Genomic DNA, 17,783 nt, shown 5'->3' on the forward strand with positions numbered 1-17,783 from the left:
TGCTTTGTCCAACGATCATGCACTCTGCCGCGATTCACTAAGATCGTGCGCCCGATATCCTGCATGTGTCACTTCCCCGCTCAGGTCCACAGGAGTTCACCTTCTTCTTCCCGGTGCATGTAAGTGCTTGATCTTGCGACACAATTTGAAAGTTAAATCCTGCGCTCAGTCCCAATCAGTTGAATCATCCGACGTCCCGTGTGTCGCATGAAAGCCGACGTAGCTGCAACACAATACCATGCTAAATACCTGTCCCAGCAGCGCAAGTCCCGAAAACCATGAACAGTCCGACTAAAGTGCGATCCGTAACCCTTAGTAAATAAGCCCCTTTATGTGAATTATACCTAGGCTGCCATATTTCTGTATCACACATATAATATGACATATTGATTTATTTACATAAGACTAGACAATCGTATGGTTTCCATCATCAGATTTACATCCACAATCAGAACTTCATCCCTGATCGATCACATGGATATTACACGATTACGATCAATAATCAACATCTTCTGTAAAAGTGAAAGGTTGGCAATGGGTCCCATGTAAGACAATAGAGGTAACAATTCTTCTTGTATCCCCTCATTCTTCTTTCGGTGGCCGGTCAGCCTCACACCCCGGTGGTGCCTTGTGAGATACCTTTGTCTTTACATTGTACAAACAACTTGACTACATCTGCGGCTCGGTCATTCATCTAAGCTCGGCAGTGTGAAAAGTGAAAGTGTCTCTAATCAGAGCACTTGAAGGCAGAGTAAAGTGCTCTTATGTCCCCGCCACCCCATTGCCAGCAGATGGACAGAGAAAAAGTCACCCAGAGTACAAATAAAGTCACAGACAATGGCAAAGTGTGAAAGTGGAGGATGCTACAAGGAAGATCTGAACAGCCTGGCCGGGCCGGCATTGTGGCAATGATTTGCTGTTTTTCTATATGAACCAGGGAGGGACATATAGCCTGTGCACAGGGGCCCAGAAAAGAGGGGGCTCTTCTTTTTTTGTAAATATTTAAAAAAAGATTCTATTTTTAAATACAATCCAGATTTTACACCATTAAACTAGCACCCCCCACAGCGGAAAATGATGTCCTTTCTAGAATTCCCCCTTTTATGTGAGATCTCACCTGTTTACCTAAGCAGATGAGCTGAGAAGAGTCACTTTTTTTTATCTGAGATATGTTACTTTCAGAGGCTAAAGAGGCAATGTCTTTCCACTTGGGTTTAACAGCATCTAGAACCAGGGTTCTGGTGTCATAATAAAGATTACATTTTTTGAGGGGTATGACATGATATATAGGGACACATTTACTTACCTGTCCGGACGAGTTCACCGAAAGTGCATTGTCCGACCATAATGCACTGTGCCGCGATTCACTAAGATATTGTGCGCCCGATATCCTGCATGTGTCGCTTCCCGCTCAGGTCCGCTGGAGTTCACCTTCTTCTTCCCGGTGCATGTAAGTGCATTATCTTGCGACTCAATTTTAAAGTTAAATCCTGCGCTCAGTCGGATTGTCCGATGACCACACCCGACAATTTCTTTCACATGAAAGCAGCGCAGCTGCGCCAAAAACCGATCGCGTGCGACACAATCACAGCACAGACACCTGTTAAATACCTGTCGAAGCCGTGCAAAACCCAAAAACGGCGATAGTGCAGAGCTTAACCCTTAGTAAATAAGCCCCATAGGTTTTATTTACACTAAAAGAGAAAATCTCACCTCTCCAAAAAAGGAACAATACTCTATCATTGCACCTCAAATTCAACCCTAACCCTCCCAATACCACCCCTGGGATACCAGCAGAGTAAAAAAAAAAAGGAAAAAAGAGAGATCTTTCGAGTGCTTTATCTTCTGTGTGCTGTAAAACCAGCAAGATGGGCAGTTAAAGACATAGTCAGGAATTGGATTATCATCTACAGCACCTAACTGTAATTGTCTGCATCGCTGGCTCTGTAGTACGCAGAACAGATTCTCATCTATATAATGACATTAGTGCTATGGTTCTAGGTGCTATAGACCCCAATATATAGACATCTAAAGTGAAAATTTCCCTCCAGCCTCTAAAAGAGACTCATCTCAAGTCATAAAGTTTTTCTCAGCTCATTTGCATATGACTTTGGACACTGCAGTGACAGAATAATGTCCACCTAACCACATTAGCAAAGAGACAAAACTGAGCATGTGCGTCCATCTGGACCTGCTTTCAGAAGTGGACACTTTGGGGCTCATTTACTAAGGGTCAGTCAGACGCATTTTCATCGGGTTTCCTGGCGATTTCCGCTTTGCAACGAATTGCCCCTGGATTGTGGCGCACGCGATCGGATTTTGGCGCATCGGCGCCGGCTTGCACGCAACAGAAATCGAGGAGCGGGCCGTCGGACAGCCGGACGGATTCGGGAAAACGCACATGGATTTAATATTTAGAAATGTGTCACAAGACACGCACTTACAAGCACCGGGAAGAAGCAGGTGAACTCCGGCAGACCAAGCCGCAGAAGTGACGGATGCAGGAACTTGGGCGCACGAGCTTAGTGAATTGCGCCGGACCCGAATCCTCGTCGGACAACGCACCGCGAGATCGCGACAGGACCGGGTAAGTAAATCTGCCCCACTGACCGCAGATAGGACATTATATACAAACTGCTAAGATCCTCCTCCTCTATAACATGCTGCCTGCAGATAGGACACTATGCACAATCTGCTCAGCTCCTCCTGTTCTATAACATTCTACCTGCATATAGGATACTATGTACAATCTGCTCAGCTCCTCCTGTTCTATAACATTCTACCTGCAGATAGGATACTATGTACAATCTGCTCAGCTCCTCCTGCTCTATAATATGCTGCCTGCAGATAAGATACTATGCACAATCTGCTTAGCTCCTCCTGCTCTATAACATGCTGCCTGCAGATAGGGCACTATATACAATCTGCTCAGCTCCTCCTGCTCTATAACATGCTGCCTGTAGATAGGACGCTGTGTACAATCTGCTCAGCTCCTCCTGCTCTATAACATGCTGCCTGTAGATAGGACATTATATACAATCTGCTCATCTCCATTTGCTCTATAACATGCTGTCTATAACATGATAGGACATTATATACAATCTGTTCATCTCCATTTGCTCTATAACATGCTGCCTGCAGATATGGTACATTATCATTGACAAAGTGCAGATAAAAATCCTTCTTGTAGGACTTGTCTCCTGTATACTCTACTCATGTGTAGTGATATATTCAGGAAGAGCTGTATGCTCCGGGACGCTAACAGAGCTGTTTTTGTGGCTGTCAAGTAGACGTCCGTATAGACAAGTGTCTGAATGAGAGACGTGACAGCGGCTGACAGCAGAGGTGACAGCTTGGTGTGCAGAAAACAGGGTCACCATGAACGGCCTCCGCAGAGTTGAAAGTTCATCTCAGGCAGATTAAAGATCCCACATTCAATGCAAAGTGGGGAAAACTTCTTTGTTCTGATCCTTTGATGTGTTATTTCTCCTTTTACACAACACTTGGATATTCAGATGTCATTTTTTTGTAGAAAAAACACTAAAACATAATATAATGTCATATAAAACTAAAGAAGTTGCAGCACAGGAACGGAACGTCATATATAATGTAATTATAGGTTTTCTCGTTTTTTTTTTTGGTTTGTTTTTTATTGCTAACACCTGCGGAATATACTTAGTAAGATTGTATGGAGCAATGGCCTCATTTTGGATTACAAAGTATCCATTCATTAACTCTTTCTGGGATGTAATAGCCCAAAGCTTTTTTTTTTTTTTTCCTGTTTTTTTTGGTAGTGCCATACCCCAAGCAATTTCAATCTTTCCTTTATTTTATAATTATTTTCTTCTTATGGTATGTAATGTAAGGCCTAACTTTAGTTCATGGGAAACCCCCTTTAAAGGACATCTACCACCAGGATGAAGGATTGTAAACCAAGCACACTAATATAGTGGTATGTGCCCCCTCTGCCAGGATCTGCTCTTCACTTAGCTTTTCATGCCCTGGTTTTCACAAAAAACTATTATGTAAATGAGTCTGTGGAGCTCTAGGTTCCATGGGTGTTAATGAAGCCTGGAGCCCCTTAGGCTCATTTGCATAATGTTAAATATTTTTTTTTTCTTAAAAATTAGGGCATAAGAAGCTCAAAGAAGAGCAGATGTGTCAGAGGATGCGTACACCAGTATGTCAGTGTGCTTGGTTTACAAACCTTCATCCTGGTGGTAGATTTCCTTTAAGAAAACATTTTTGGCTCCCACTAAGGAGCATATAATTTACCAATCATTTATAATGTATACTGCAAATACGTATGTGTCAGGGGTCAGGCCTCATGCACACCATTATGTATGGGGCCATTAGGTAGCCGCACAAATAGCTCACCGCCCCCAAAGAAAGCCCAGCGTGAATGTTTCTTACCAGCCACTAAACTTTTACTCTGAACTATCTGCTGAATTCTGTCCTGCTATCCGGATGGACAGAAGGTTACACAGAACTGTATGGAGAAGTGAGCAGCCGCTTAGTGAGTGCAGCTCCTCTCCACCCACCATACATACTAATACAGGAGGGTATAAGCGAAGTGTGTCCCGGTCACAGATGCCTTTGTATTCCAATGTTTTTCTAAGTCCCATCTCTTTATTTAGTTGCAGCAAACACAACTACAAAAAGAGAGCGAAGAGAAGGCTCTGCGTGAGATCCAAAGACAGAAACACGAATTGGTCCTAAAAGAAGAAGAACTGAGGAACCTGAGGGAGAAGCTGAAGACACCAAAGGTTGATGTAAATGTGCGTATCCCTTATAACTCGTATCACTGTGTGTATTATCCCTGTACTGTGACATCACTGTGTGTATTATCCCTGTACTGTGATATCACTGTGTGTATTATCGCTTTACTGTGACATCACTGTGTGTATTATCCCTGTACTGTGACATCACTGTGTGTATTATCCCTGTACTGTGACATCACTGTGTATATTATCCCTGTACTGTGACATCACTGTGTGTATTATATCCCTGTACTGTGACATCACTGTGTGTATTATCCCTGTACTGTGACATCACTGTGTGTACTATCCCTGTACTGTGACATTACTGTGTGTATTATCTATGTACTGTGACATCACTGTGTGTATTATCCCTGTACTGTGACATCACTGTGTGTATTATCCCTGTACTGTGACATCACTGTGTGTAGTATCTCTGTACTGTGACATCACTGTGTGTATTATCCCTGTACTGTGACATTACTGTGTGTATTATCCCTGTACTGTGACATCACTGTGTATATTATCCCTGTATGTGACATCACTGTGTGTTTTATATCCCTGTACTGTGACATCACTGTGTGTATTATCCCTGTACTGTGACATCACTGTGTATATTATCCCTGTACTGTGACATCACTGTGTGTATTATATCCCTGTACTGTGACATCACTGTGTGTATTATCCCTGTACTGTGACATCACTGTGTGTACTATCCCTGTACTGTGACATTACTGTGTGTATTATCTATGTACTGTGACATCACTGTGTGTATTATCCCTGTACTGTGACATCACTGTGTGTATTATCCCTGTACTGTGACATCACTGTGTGTAGTATCTCTGTACTGTGACATCACTGTGTGTATTATCCCTGTACTGTGACATTACTGTGTGTATTATCCCTGTACTGTGACATCACTGTGTATATTATCCCTGTATGTGACATCACTGTGTGTTTTATATCCCTGTACTGTGACATCACTGTGTGTATTATCCCTGTACTGTGACATCACTGTGTGTATTATCTCTGTACTGTGACATCACTGTGTGTATTATCTCTGTACTGTGACATCACTGTGTGTATTATCCCTGTACTGTGACATCACTGTGTGTATTATCCCTGTACTGTGACATCACTGTGTGTATTATCTCTGTACTGTGACATCACTGTGTGTATTATCCCTGTACTGTGACATCACTGTGTGTATTATCCCTGTACTGTGACATCACTGTGTGTATTATCCCTGTACTGTGACATCACTGTTTGTATTATCCCTGTACTGTGACATCACTGTGTGTATTATCCCTGTACTGTGACATCACTGTGTGTATTATCTCTGTACTGTGACATCACTGTGTGTATTATATCTGTACTGTGACATCACTGTGTGTACTATATCTGTACTGTGACATCACTGTGTGTATTATCCCTGTACTGTGACATCACTGTGTGTATTATATCTGTACTGTGACATCACTGTGTGTATTATCCCTGTACTGTGACATCACTGTGTGTATTATCCCTGTACTGTGACATCACTGTGTATATTATCCCTGTACTGTGACATCACTGTGTGTATTATCCCTGTACTGTGACATCACTGTGTGTATTATATCTGTACTGTGACATCACTGTGTGTATTGTCCCTGTACTGTGACATCACTGTGTGTATTATATCTGTACTGTGACATCACTGTGTGTATTATCCCTGTACTGTGACATCACTGTGTGTATTATCCCTGTACTGTGACATCACTGTGTGTATTATCCCTGTACTGTGACATCACTGTGTGTATTATCTCTGTACTGTGACATCCCAGTCCCTAAGTCTTTTGAAGTGGCTGCTGAAGAGTCTTATATTAGTGGGGACCCAATTTCCAAGTCTTGCTACAGGTCCCCATTGTCACTAGTTACGCCCTTGTTTGCACCCCTATATAAACAATGTTTTCATTATTTTTACAGAGTATTACTGCAGACAAGGAGCGTCTACAAGCACAGATTAAAAAGCTTCTAAGTGTGAAAGAAGAGGATGCAAGGACAATAGAAAGGTAGATTTATCTGATGTACACGATGTGTATTATGCTGTGACGCGATGAAGCGTCTAACCTTTAACAACAGACACGTTAGACACGTTTACGACTAGTATGACAAAGGGGTGTGGCTGAAAGGGGCGTGGCTACACTGGGAAAGGGGCATGCACCAAATATTAAACACACAGATAGCTTACCACATTTCCCTGCCTTAGACTAAGCCAACTAAGAGGAGGCACAACATTAGACCAGACAGTCTTGTCCTACTGCAGATTTATCATCCTGCATTGTGAACAATTCCTTTAAATGTATACAAATGAACACTGAAAAGAGTATGGGGAGGAGATTTAGCAGAACTGTTCAAATTGCTCATGGCAACCAATCAGAGCTCAGCTTTAAATTTATAAAAAGCTGTAGAAAAATGAAAGCTGAACTCTGATTGGTTGCCCTGGGGAGCCATAACAGTTTTGGTCCCAGATACTTCTGATAAATCTCCCCCTACGTGACAGTAGGGGTGCAGTTATCACTGTTGTAGGGGGTGTCGCTGTATGTTGGACTATAAGTGGTAGTCGTCACTGATATGTGGGTTGTGTGGATATTAAATGGCACTTAATTACAGGTATTACAGCTGCTCTGGTTACTTTATACATGAACTGTTATCAGTTATTAGTCATTACCATTAGGGTATAATCCACGCACCCACATTTATTAATTTAGGGCGGCACAGTGGCTCAGTGGTTAGCATTACAGCCTTGTAGTGCTGGAGACCTGGGTTCAAGTCCCAGGGTCAACATCTGCAAAGAGTTTGTATGTTTTCGTGAGTTTCCTCTGGGTCCTCCGGTTTCCTCCCACACTCCAAAACATACTGGTAGGTTGATTAGATTGTGAGCCCCATTGGGGACAGAGATTGATTTGGCAAACTCTGTGCAGCTCTGCGGAATCTGTGTGCGCTATATAAATAAAGAATCATTATTATTAACAGAATGTATCAAAAATACCGCAAAATGACTTGTGACTGTCACCCCCAGGACCCTCTGCACCCTATGAAGCGTGCAGCTCTCTCCTGCGAGGCAGCAGCACACTTGTCTTATCTTATTGCTATATAACAGTTGCCCTTGAACCTTTGCAAGTTGATAGCCTGAATCTGAAAGGTTAATGGACGACCGAAATATGTGACTTTTTATTTTCTACTTTTAGATTGCAGAAGGAACTGGAGAGACTCAATAAAACATGGGAAAAGAAGTTTGAGATTCTGAAACAAAGGTAACAGGAGTCATTGCATTATCACTATGGACTTTGCAATATGTATTTACAGGCGGTCCCCTACTTAAGGACATCCGACTTACAAACGACCCCTAGTTACAGACGGACCCCTCTGCACACTGTGACCTCTGGTGAAGTCTCTGGATGTTACTATAGTCCCAGACTGCAATGCTCAGCTGTAAGGTGTCTGTAATGAAGCTTTATTGATAATCCTTGGTCCAATTACAGCAAAAAATTTAAAAAAGTCCAATTGTACTTTTATTTTTATCTAGAGGGTTATTTTAATAACTAATCTCCTATTAGTTCCAGCTATTTCAGGAGTACAGCCGGGGCTGTATGGCTGTATAGCTGATAGGCCCCCGCCTATCGATTTCTTTTATTGCCTAGATACCATGAGCAAAACTTACGCCATAGATAAAACAGATGAAGTTCGTTGCTGGTACAAATAACGGGTCTACTGCCAGGATGAAGGATTGTAAACCAAGAACACTGACATACTGGTGTGTGCCCCATCTGGCAGGACCCACTCTTTTCAAAGCTTATGATGTGGTTTTTAAGAAAAAGGGCTTTCAAAATTTTGCAAATCAGCTTGAGGGGCTCCAGGCTTCCTTAAAACTTATGAAGCATGGAGCCCCCCCCAGGCTCATTTGCATAATTTTAAAAATCCTTTTTTAGCAAAACCAGGGAATAAGAAGCTAAAAGAAGAGCAGATCATGTTAGAAGGGGCACACACCAGTATGTAGGTGTTCTTGGTTTACAATCATTCATCCTGGTGGTAGAAGTCCTTTAAATGCTTTTGGCAAAGCTGGGAGCAGCGGTCCTAGGGAAAATGCCACCAGTGTCCTTGCTGGCACTGTTCACGAGTGTTAGCGATAGGTTTGTGTACCCAAACTTTGGTTCCAGGTTAGGCGAAACTCCCCGAACCGGACTGGGTCATTATGCTTAATCATGAGTTAATTCACATGTATGAGTAGCAGAGGTGGGCTGAAGGGTCCTTCTACTGGACAGTATAAAACTTGATGGTGGGTTTAGGTGGCCATGAGCTTCCCAGAATCCTTGGGCCCCAGGCAGCCACCCAAACCGCCCACTACTGCTGGAATAAGGCAATTTTAATTTTACATATAGTAGATAATCTCCTGTATATCTCCCAACCCTCCCCACTGACACTAGCACCATAGGAAAGGTGCAGTTACTTTGTTTCGGTCTCCATATTTTGGTGAAAAAGTCCAAAATCTGGGTGCAAATGTTTCTAAAACCACAGCGACCAATCAGACATTTGTTTTATTGCCTAACCTGAATTAGAAATATAAAGTACGTTTTAGTTAACTTTTCAAGAGTCTTGCTCCTCCATGTAGGGTTAATAATTCACCCTCACTGCTATTTTTATAATTTTCCAGTGTCAATGTACATGTAAAAGTATCGATTAGCTCAGGATCTGTAGGTTTCATGATATTCCAGTCTTGCCTATTGTTCATACTTACATGATACAGCAATTGTTTCTATTTAGTTGTTGCATTTAAAGTCGTGACTTTTTTTTCATTGATATTGCTTGTTTTTTGCTGGATGGGTTGCGCTTTCTGGTGCCACATACTATTTATTTTCATTTTATGTTGTCAACTGTACAGTATAAATATTTAAAGGATTTTCTGGTCCCTTCTATAGTTTGATTTTCTGGCAAGCCCCCAAACACTGGCACTTTTGCATAGAACTGAGTTAGAAGCAGAAATCTCTGTCCAGTGCTGATCACATTACAGGCTCCAGTGCTGGGAGTCTACTGGAACAGCTTATCAATGCAGGGACTGGGTGCAAATACCAATCCTGTCATGAGTATTGTATAAGTGGCCAGAAAACCCCTTTACGTTTTAGGTTGGAACAAATGGGAGCTTGTTTTGTAAGTGATTGGTTGAAGTTTTCACGGTAACTAGTTTGGGCTGCATAAAAATACTAATATTATTTGGGGGGTGAATAAAAGAAACAACCATTTTCTCTGCTTTTATATTGCTATTATATGCCAAAAATTACTAAATTCTCATGAATTGTGACGGTTTATATCCAGTGTATGAAATAATCCTGTTCACCAGGGGCCACATCAGCCTTGTAGTTGCCTTAAAAAGTCTGAATGGAATTTTATCATTGTATAAATCATTGTGGCTCATTGATTGAACTATTTAGAATACAAGTATAGAGTATTACCTTTACAATCAGCCATTTGAGGGCAACCACAAAGCTGAACATATTGTTAAGTAACCTGAGACAATGGCGTAGTGTGTAGGTGCCCTTACAGTAGCCGATGGTCATAGTTCCCCCAAAGTATCCAATAGTCACAGTGCCTGCCTCACAGTAGCAAATAGTCACAGTGCCTGCCTCACAGTAGCAAATAGTCACGGTGCCTGCCTCACAGTAGCAAATAGTCACGGTGCCTCCCCCACAGTAGCAAATAGTCACGGTGCCTGCCTCACAGTAGCAAATAGTCACGGTGCCTGCCCCACAGTAGCAAATAGTCACGGTGCCTGCCCCACAGTAGCAAATAGTCACGGTGCCTGCCCCACAGTAGCAAATAGTCAAGGTGCTTGATTCATAGTAGCCAATAGTCACAGTTCCTGCCCCACAGTAGCTAATAGTCACATTATTTTCTATAGCCCCCTCCTTATAGTGCCCTATCTTCTGTAGTCCCATCCTAGCAAGGACAAGCCCTAAATACATACATAATGTAAATAATGTAGATTAAGCCTCCAAATACATCAGAACCCGTTGGCTATAGATTGTTTATGAAATGCTGGGCCTTCATGCCATAGATTTAAAGGATAAGTCATGTTTAAAGGTTTGAAAAAAACATGGCTACTTTCTTCCAAAAACAGCACCACATCTGACCATGGATAGTAATTGGTATTGCAACTAATCTCCATTTCTATACAGCTGAACTGCAATACTGGTACAAACCATGGTCAGATGTGGCGCTGTTTTAAGAAGAAAGCAGTCAAGTTTTTTAAACCTGGGACTCACACTTTTAGTTCAAAATGGCCGATCCTTTGGTTTGAAGGAAGATGAGTCCTCCTCATAGGTGTCTGGCAGCGAACTTCTCCCCTTTTCCCATTACAAAATGTGCACGCTTGGCCAAACCAAGTGTGCATGTCCATGGGGAGACGGATTGGAATAGCTGTTGGCCAAACAAGCAAAAACTTTTGTAAGTGTAGGACGAGTCTAAGACTAATTCCACTACCGATTATGAGAAAACCCCCATCTGTTGCTGCTCATAACTACAAGAATGACCCCCCGGGGTTATTATTGCAGGTCCATAATCACTCAGACCTTTCCTTTAGATTATTTCAGGAATGATTGACTAATCATAATGGTGCGGCTGTCTTGTCGGGACGACTAGTTAACTCCAATCCTTGTGGTAGGGCATCAGCCATCAGTAGCAGATAAGTGAGACAGCTTTATGATTTGTGGTGGATGTGATAAGCCAGAGGATACCTGTTCCCCTTTATCTCCCTCTTGTTTCATAAGCTCCCGATTTGCCTGTTTGCGCTTTGAGTCATATTTTCCCTTTCACTATCTTTTCCTTTATTAACGTTGTTTAACCATGTAAACGCTGGGATGCCATGTTAGGAATAATAGCGTTCTATCTCTTCTGCTTTGTGCTATACTCCATATTATTGTCTGTCCTATACAGAGGGTTAATATTTATGTAGCAAGAGAGTCACAGCCTCCATCTCATTACCTGTTAAGGACAACGTTTACTATAAACTTGTTACAAATTATGAGAATTGTATCATTTAGCTATTCAACTAAAAATAAAGTAACAAAAATAATGCAAAATAAAAAAAGGAAATGCAATAAAAGTCGTAGATCATGTGATCATAAAACTAGATCATCCGATTATATAAACTTACACAAATGTCGGTTGTATACATTAACAACTTTGCCGCCGACTCTCTGTATCCTTTTAGTGTTTAGTGTTTCGTATCCTTTTATACCATTTTTTACTTTTCCATGTACGGAGCCATATGAGAGCTTCTTTTCTATGTTACAAATTTTCTATATGCAATGTGTTGGAAAGCTGGAAAAAATTCTAAATGTGGTGGAATTGACAAATAAAAACATAATTGACACGTTCCCTTTATTATTAGGTCCAGTGTGATCATGGAGATACCAAATGTATAAAGTTGTTATTATGTTTTAAAACTATTTTACAAATGTGAATCTTTTGTACCCCCAAATATTAGATGTTTTCATTAGCATTTTGGGGACTGTATAACCTTTTGATGACTCTTTATTAAAATTTTTATGCATGGCAAAAAAATTGGCGATTCTAACATTTGAATATGAAATTTCATCACGGGGTTTATCTGGATAGATCCATCATGTTTATCTTGTTCATTTCAGCTGTAGGTAAAGTGGGAGCTTGTATTTTATTTTTTGGGAGGGGGTGTTATTTTTTGTTTAACTTTTGTTACATTTCTTTTATAGACCCCCTAGGGTATTTGAACCCTAGGGGGCCTGATCACTTATACCATATTGCTGGAATACTACTGTATTGAAGCATGTGGTGAATTTACTGCTCATCTGTAACAGTCTGCTTTTGCTGTGTTGTATGTTGTATCTGCCAAATCAGAGATGTACGTACCTGTTCCTGCACCCTTTTTAGGAGCTGGTATTGGTAGTCACAATCTTCCCAGATTCCTGTATAGCTGTAATATCCTGTATACAGAGATTACAGTGAGTAAATCCTCATACATGTTTCAGGACAGCATTGCAATAAGCCCTATGTTCGGAGGGTCGGGTGGTATCGCCACTTTGGGCAAAAAGCTGGTTTATCACAGTACCCGTAAACTAATCCATGCAAATACAGCTGATCTGTAATACCAGCGCTAACCACGGTCAGGTGTGGCGCTGTTTTTGGAAGAAAGCAGTCATGTTTTTTAGCCTTTGGACAACCCCTTTAATGTCCTCCTCTAGTGCAGACACTCTTTTTTTTGTCCTTAATTCACAAATAGAATAGGGTTTCCAAAAAATATGTTGACAAAAAATAAAATTAATTGTAAGACTTGACATGTTCTGGGTGTAATTGGATCCTTCTTTTTCCCTTATAAAGTTTTTACGCCATAAAAGATGAGATGTTCCTGCGTCAGTCACTCCACCGCCAGGCGATAAACCTGCACCGGGTGTCTGTCAGCTACATGGTGAGTACCCAGCATCTTATATGTGTATTATAGGGACAATGAAGAAGTTGTAACACATGTAAAGTCCTGAAATTTAATTACAACTTTTTTTTAATTGTGCTGATTGTTGGGGAAGATGGGTGTGGGAATCCCACTGATCTGGTATGGATTGACTATCCTAAGCAAAGGTCATCAATATATAATAATCCTGTCGAAAAAACTACTTAAAGGGGTTAAAAATTCTGATAATCATTACCTATTTTTATGGATATGCTGAGGGTCCACCACCACAGATAGTCTGTTCTAAAGATTTGGCAGGAAGCAGACAGCTCCATTTCCTGTGTAGTGGTCAGATAAGGTTACTGCATATTATCTTCTAAACTTGTCGTTATACTGAATCCCCACCAATCTGATATTGATTACCTATTGTATAGATATGTATCACCCTGTATTATGCTAAGGGTAGACTCCTGAACTAACGTACAACTGACAATAAACAGAGGGTTTGTGCATCATTTATATTCCCTTATGTCAGACCGATGGCGTCCTGGAAGCCGCCCCCAATGATCTACCAGTACGGAATAATTTCTATCTTCCCAGCATGCCATTGGTAAGTACATATATATATATTGTATTACAATATATCAGTCCAAAGTATAATACGTCCTATTCACTCTTCCGATATCCAATGTAGCCAAAGATCGGAGCAAAGCCGTCGGCTATGATGACCAGGGCTGAGATCCCCTCTAATGTAATGGATGCATCTGAACAGGACGTGTTCCCCCCAGAGGATGGTGAGATGTACACTAAAAATCTACTTTTCATTGATATTTAGTTTAAATTTTAGAGCCTTATTTATTGAACTCCTTAAAAGGGATATTTTGGTGACAGCAAGTTTTTCCTATCCGCAGGTCCCCCACTGATCACGAAGATGGGGGTCTTTTGTACTCCAAATAAGTGGAGTGGAGTGTGGGGACCCCCAGCCGTCAGATAGTTATTCTGTAGCAGTAATATAAAAGTAGTCATGAGAATACTGGCGGTCCCCCACTTAAGGACACCCGACTTACAGACGACCCCTAGTCACAGACGGACCCCTCTGCCCCCTGTGACCTCTGGTGAAGTCTCTGGATGTTACTATAGTCCCAGGCTGCAATGATCAGCTGTAAGGTGTCTATAATGAAGATTTATTGATAATCCTTGGTCCCATTACAGCAAAACATTTTGAAACTACAATTGTCACTGGGGCAAAAAATTTTTTGTCTGGATCTACAATGATAAAATATACAGTTTCGACTTACATACAAATTCAACCTAAGAACAAACCTATCTAATATGTAACCCGGGGACTGCCTGTACTCCTCTATGAAGAAACTTTAAAGGGGTTTACCAACATTGCAAGTTACCCCTATCCTAACAAACTGCAGGGTCCGACTGCAGGCACCCCCAACGATCACGACAAAGGGACTTTCAGCAATCGGAGAACATGGTTTCCCTGAAATAGCTTACACAACTCTCTATTTTATTCTATTTTATCTGTTACTCTTATAGACATTGATGGAGGAGATGGATGAGAGATAAACTGTTCTACTTGCTCTTGCCAACCAATCAGAGCTCAGCTTTCATTTTCCCCATAGCAGTTTAAAAATGAAAGCTGACCTATGTTTGGTTGCCACGAGAAACTACAACAGTTTTGCTTCTGATAAATCACTCCCATTAATTGGGGGTGCCGGAGATACCTGAGCGCTGTGCTCAACAATTTCCAAAACTCATATTAGACAGAAGGGGATCCCAGTACTGCAGATTGCTGGGGGTCCCTGTTCTCATGACCTATCCCAACAGTCGGACCCTGACTGATCTGCTTGTTAGTACAACGCCTTTAATACAGTCCATTTATAATCATTCTCTATAAATTATTATCATATTAGGAATCCTGATATCCTGAACCTATAGAGAAACGGCGACGGAAAAAAAATGAGGAAATACAGTAACTATGGGACTTTCAGATTTTATATACGGTATATATATATATATATATATATATATATGTAATCTGAAAATCCCAGTTTTATATATATATATATATACATAAAAAATCAAAAAATCCCTTTAGATATATTTGTAGGTAGAGTATCATATTATATCATGATTATATTTGTCTTGAAAAATCACTGAATTGTCGTAGTACGTGAGCCCCATCACTCAGAGGTTTATTACATTTCCCTGTATTAAACAGTGATAAATAATTAGTGTATATGACCCCGGTGCTGGATTATTCTATATACCACATGTGATATACACTGGACGTGTACGGGGGCGACTGGGATTAATTATAACTTCTCTTCTGCTTCACTGAGCAATCTCCCCCCTTACAATAACATACTGTAACACAGATTATAGGGATTTACTGTCAACGGCCTCATTGAGGACACTGGAGATTATGCAAATTATGGGCATTTTTATGTACAGAAATACGTCTTTTATATAACGTGTAATCCCAGGATACTGGGAATGAGGAACAAATAGGAAGTTTCCGTATAAGAATCCTCCTGCTTACACATTTGTGGAGGTTCCTAGTAACTTCCATAGGCCACTAAAGGTCTTAATATTAACCCACGCATTACTTAAAGGGGTAATCTGATTACAACAAGTTTGGGGTATGGGATTATGTGATGAGAACAGGGAACACCGTACCCCCTAGATCAATAGAGAAACTGGTTACATATGCTCTATCCATCTCTATAGTACTGATGGAGATAGCGGAGGGCAGTACTGAGCGCTACGATATATCATGGCGCTCTATAAATAAAGATTATAGGGGTGAGTTATCATAAGTCTTTTAGAGCTCCTGGCAACCAATCAGAGCTCAGCTTTCATTTTCCCACAGCTGTTTATAAAATTAAAGCTGAGCTCTGATTGGTTTTACCTCAGAAACTTGGTGATAAATCTGCCCCCTATTATTATATAATTATTAGACAGGGATTGGGGCAGCAGCTCGCATGAATGACCTGCACTCACTCCATTTGGGGTACAAAGGACCTCATTCTATTGATTTAGTCAGTAAGTTATCCCTTATTTTGTAGATAACTTGTATCTGGAATACCCCTTTAAGTTTGCCACTCTGCTGAAGCGCATGTGTAACCAGTGCTCCTTTCACTTTCATAGCATCTAGCAGCCCTATGTAAATGTATAACACTCCATTTACTCTCCTTCCACCACTTCCTTATTACTGAGGGTCCAGGTGGTCCAGAGATCCAGGAGATAGGGAATATTTTATGCTACTTTCAATAGACAACCCCTTTATTCACTTTATAATAATAATAATTCCTTTATTTATATAGCGCACACAGATTACGCAGCGCTGCACAAAGCATGTCAAATTGTTCCCTGTCCCCAACGTGGCTCACAATCTAAAGAACCTACCAGTATGTTTTGGACTTTATTAAGGAGTTAGATGGGTTTTCCTTATTTAGGAACTCTCTTTGTCTCTATTTTGCAAAAAATAAAGTATGCCGGTGGGAAAAGACCCATATCGGCTACTATGGGGCCCGCAGTGTCAGGGGGCCCCCACATAACACTGAATGGAGGATGTTTACCATTATATACATATTATTCTGCACATTGTAGAGCATGATATGTATATAACAGCGCACATCCTCTACAGTACACAGCATACAGTACACAGCATACAGTACACAGCATACAGTACACAGCATACAGTACACAGCATCTCAGCTAAGTTCAACTAAGATAAGTGCTTAAATGTGTGCGCATGAGTGTATATATGTATGTATGTAGAAATATGTATACTTTATTAAGGTGTAGAGGGGGCCCCATTCAGAAGTCTGCTATGGGGCCCTGTCTCTCCTAGTTACATCACTGATCCATACGTTGTCCTTGCACAGGACACATAAGGGGTCTATATGCTCCTTGTCTAATTCATAGACTTCCTTAGTGAAATCGCCTCATAGCCCAAAACCCAGCATGGTGACTGTATAAATCTGAGGTTATCCCCGTAGGAATCCTCATTTTCGGGATAGAGGTTGCTGGATAACTGTTTAACAAACTTCACTTGAATCTATGTACTCAAGAAGACCTTTCTCACAGTCCTGTAATTTGGCTCTATTGACATAGTAGTCATTAAGACCCTCCTTAATGAGCCGAAAAGACACGAATCCTGAAGATAAAGTCCTTAAAGTAACAGTGATCCTTTACTCGCTTGTCAGCAGAAGAAAGCTCAAACAGCGGTATCTGATGCACAGAAGTCCCACGTATCATCTCTACAGATTACATTGTTTTCTCTTTCTTAACACATTCCCTCAGATAATGTCTGGGGTGGGGGGTAGTCGCTGGCCGTCACATCCAGATGTGGCATCAATGGCTCCCTCATTCACTTCTATGGGAGTTACATTAACAATCAAGCAGTCATACTTGATGGGTCAGAGATCAGAATTTGTAGGTTCCAAGATGGAGATGAAGAAGAGCAAAGCAAGGATGAGCAGATAATTGAATGACTTATCATTGTGTAGGTGTCTATCTGCCAGACCAGGCAACCACCTCAGACTACATTC

The 17,783-nt window shown here is 41.1% G+C and overlaps 1 protein-coding gene across 1 annotated transcript in view; it reads left to right on the top strand.

Moving 5' to 3' along the window:
* C5H10orf67 (chromosome 5 C10orf67 homolog) overlaps positions 1-17,783 on the top strand; it is a 71,644-nt gene that overhangs the window by 44,709 nt on the left and 9,152 nt on the right. The window contains exons 10-15 of the mRNA XM_072154175.1: positions 4,638-4,778; positions 6,723-6,808; positions 7,988-8,053; positions 13,149-13,236; positions 13,751-13,825; positions 13,910-14,009. Of these exons, the coding sequence (XP_072010276.1) occupies positions 4,638-4,778; positions 6,723-6,808; positions 7,988-8,053; positions 13,149-13,236; positions 13,751-13,825; positions 13,910-14,009 (556 nt within the window). The remainder of the gene's footprint in view (positions 1-4,637; positions 4,779-6,722; positions 6,809-7,987; positions 8,054-13,148; positions 13,237-13,750; positions 13,826-13,909; positions 14,010-17,783) is intronic.

Source organism: Engystomops pustulosus, chromosome 5 (genome assembly GCF_040894005.1).
Source record: "Engystomops pustulosus chromosome 5, aEngPut4.maternal, whole genome shotgun sequence".
NCBI classification, from domain to species: domain Eukaryota; kingdom Metazoa; phylum Chordata; class Amphibia; order Anura; family Leptodactylidae; genus Engystomops; species Engystomops pustulosus.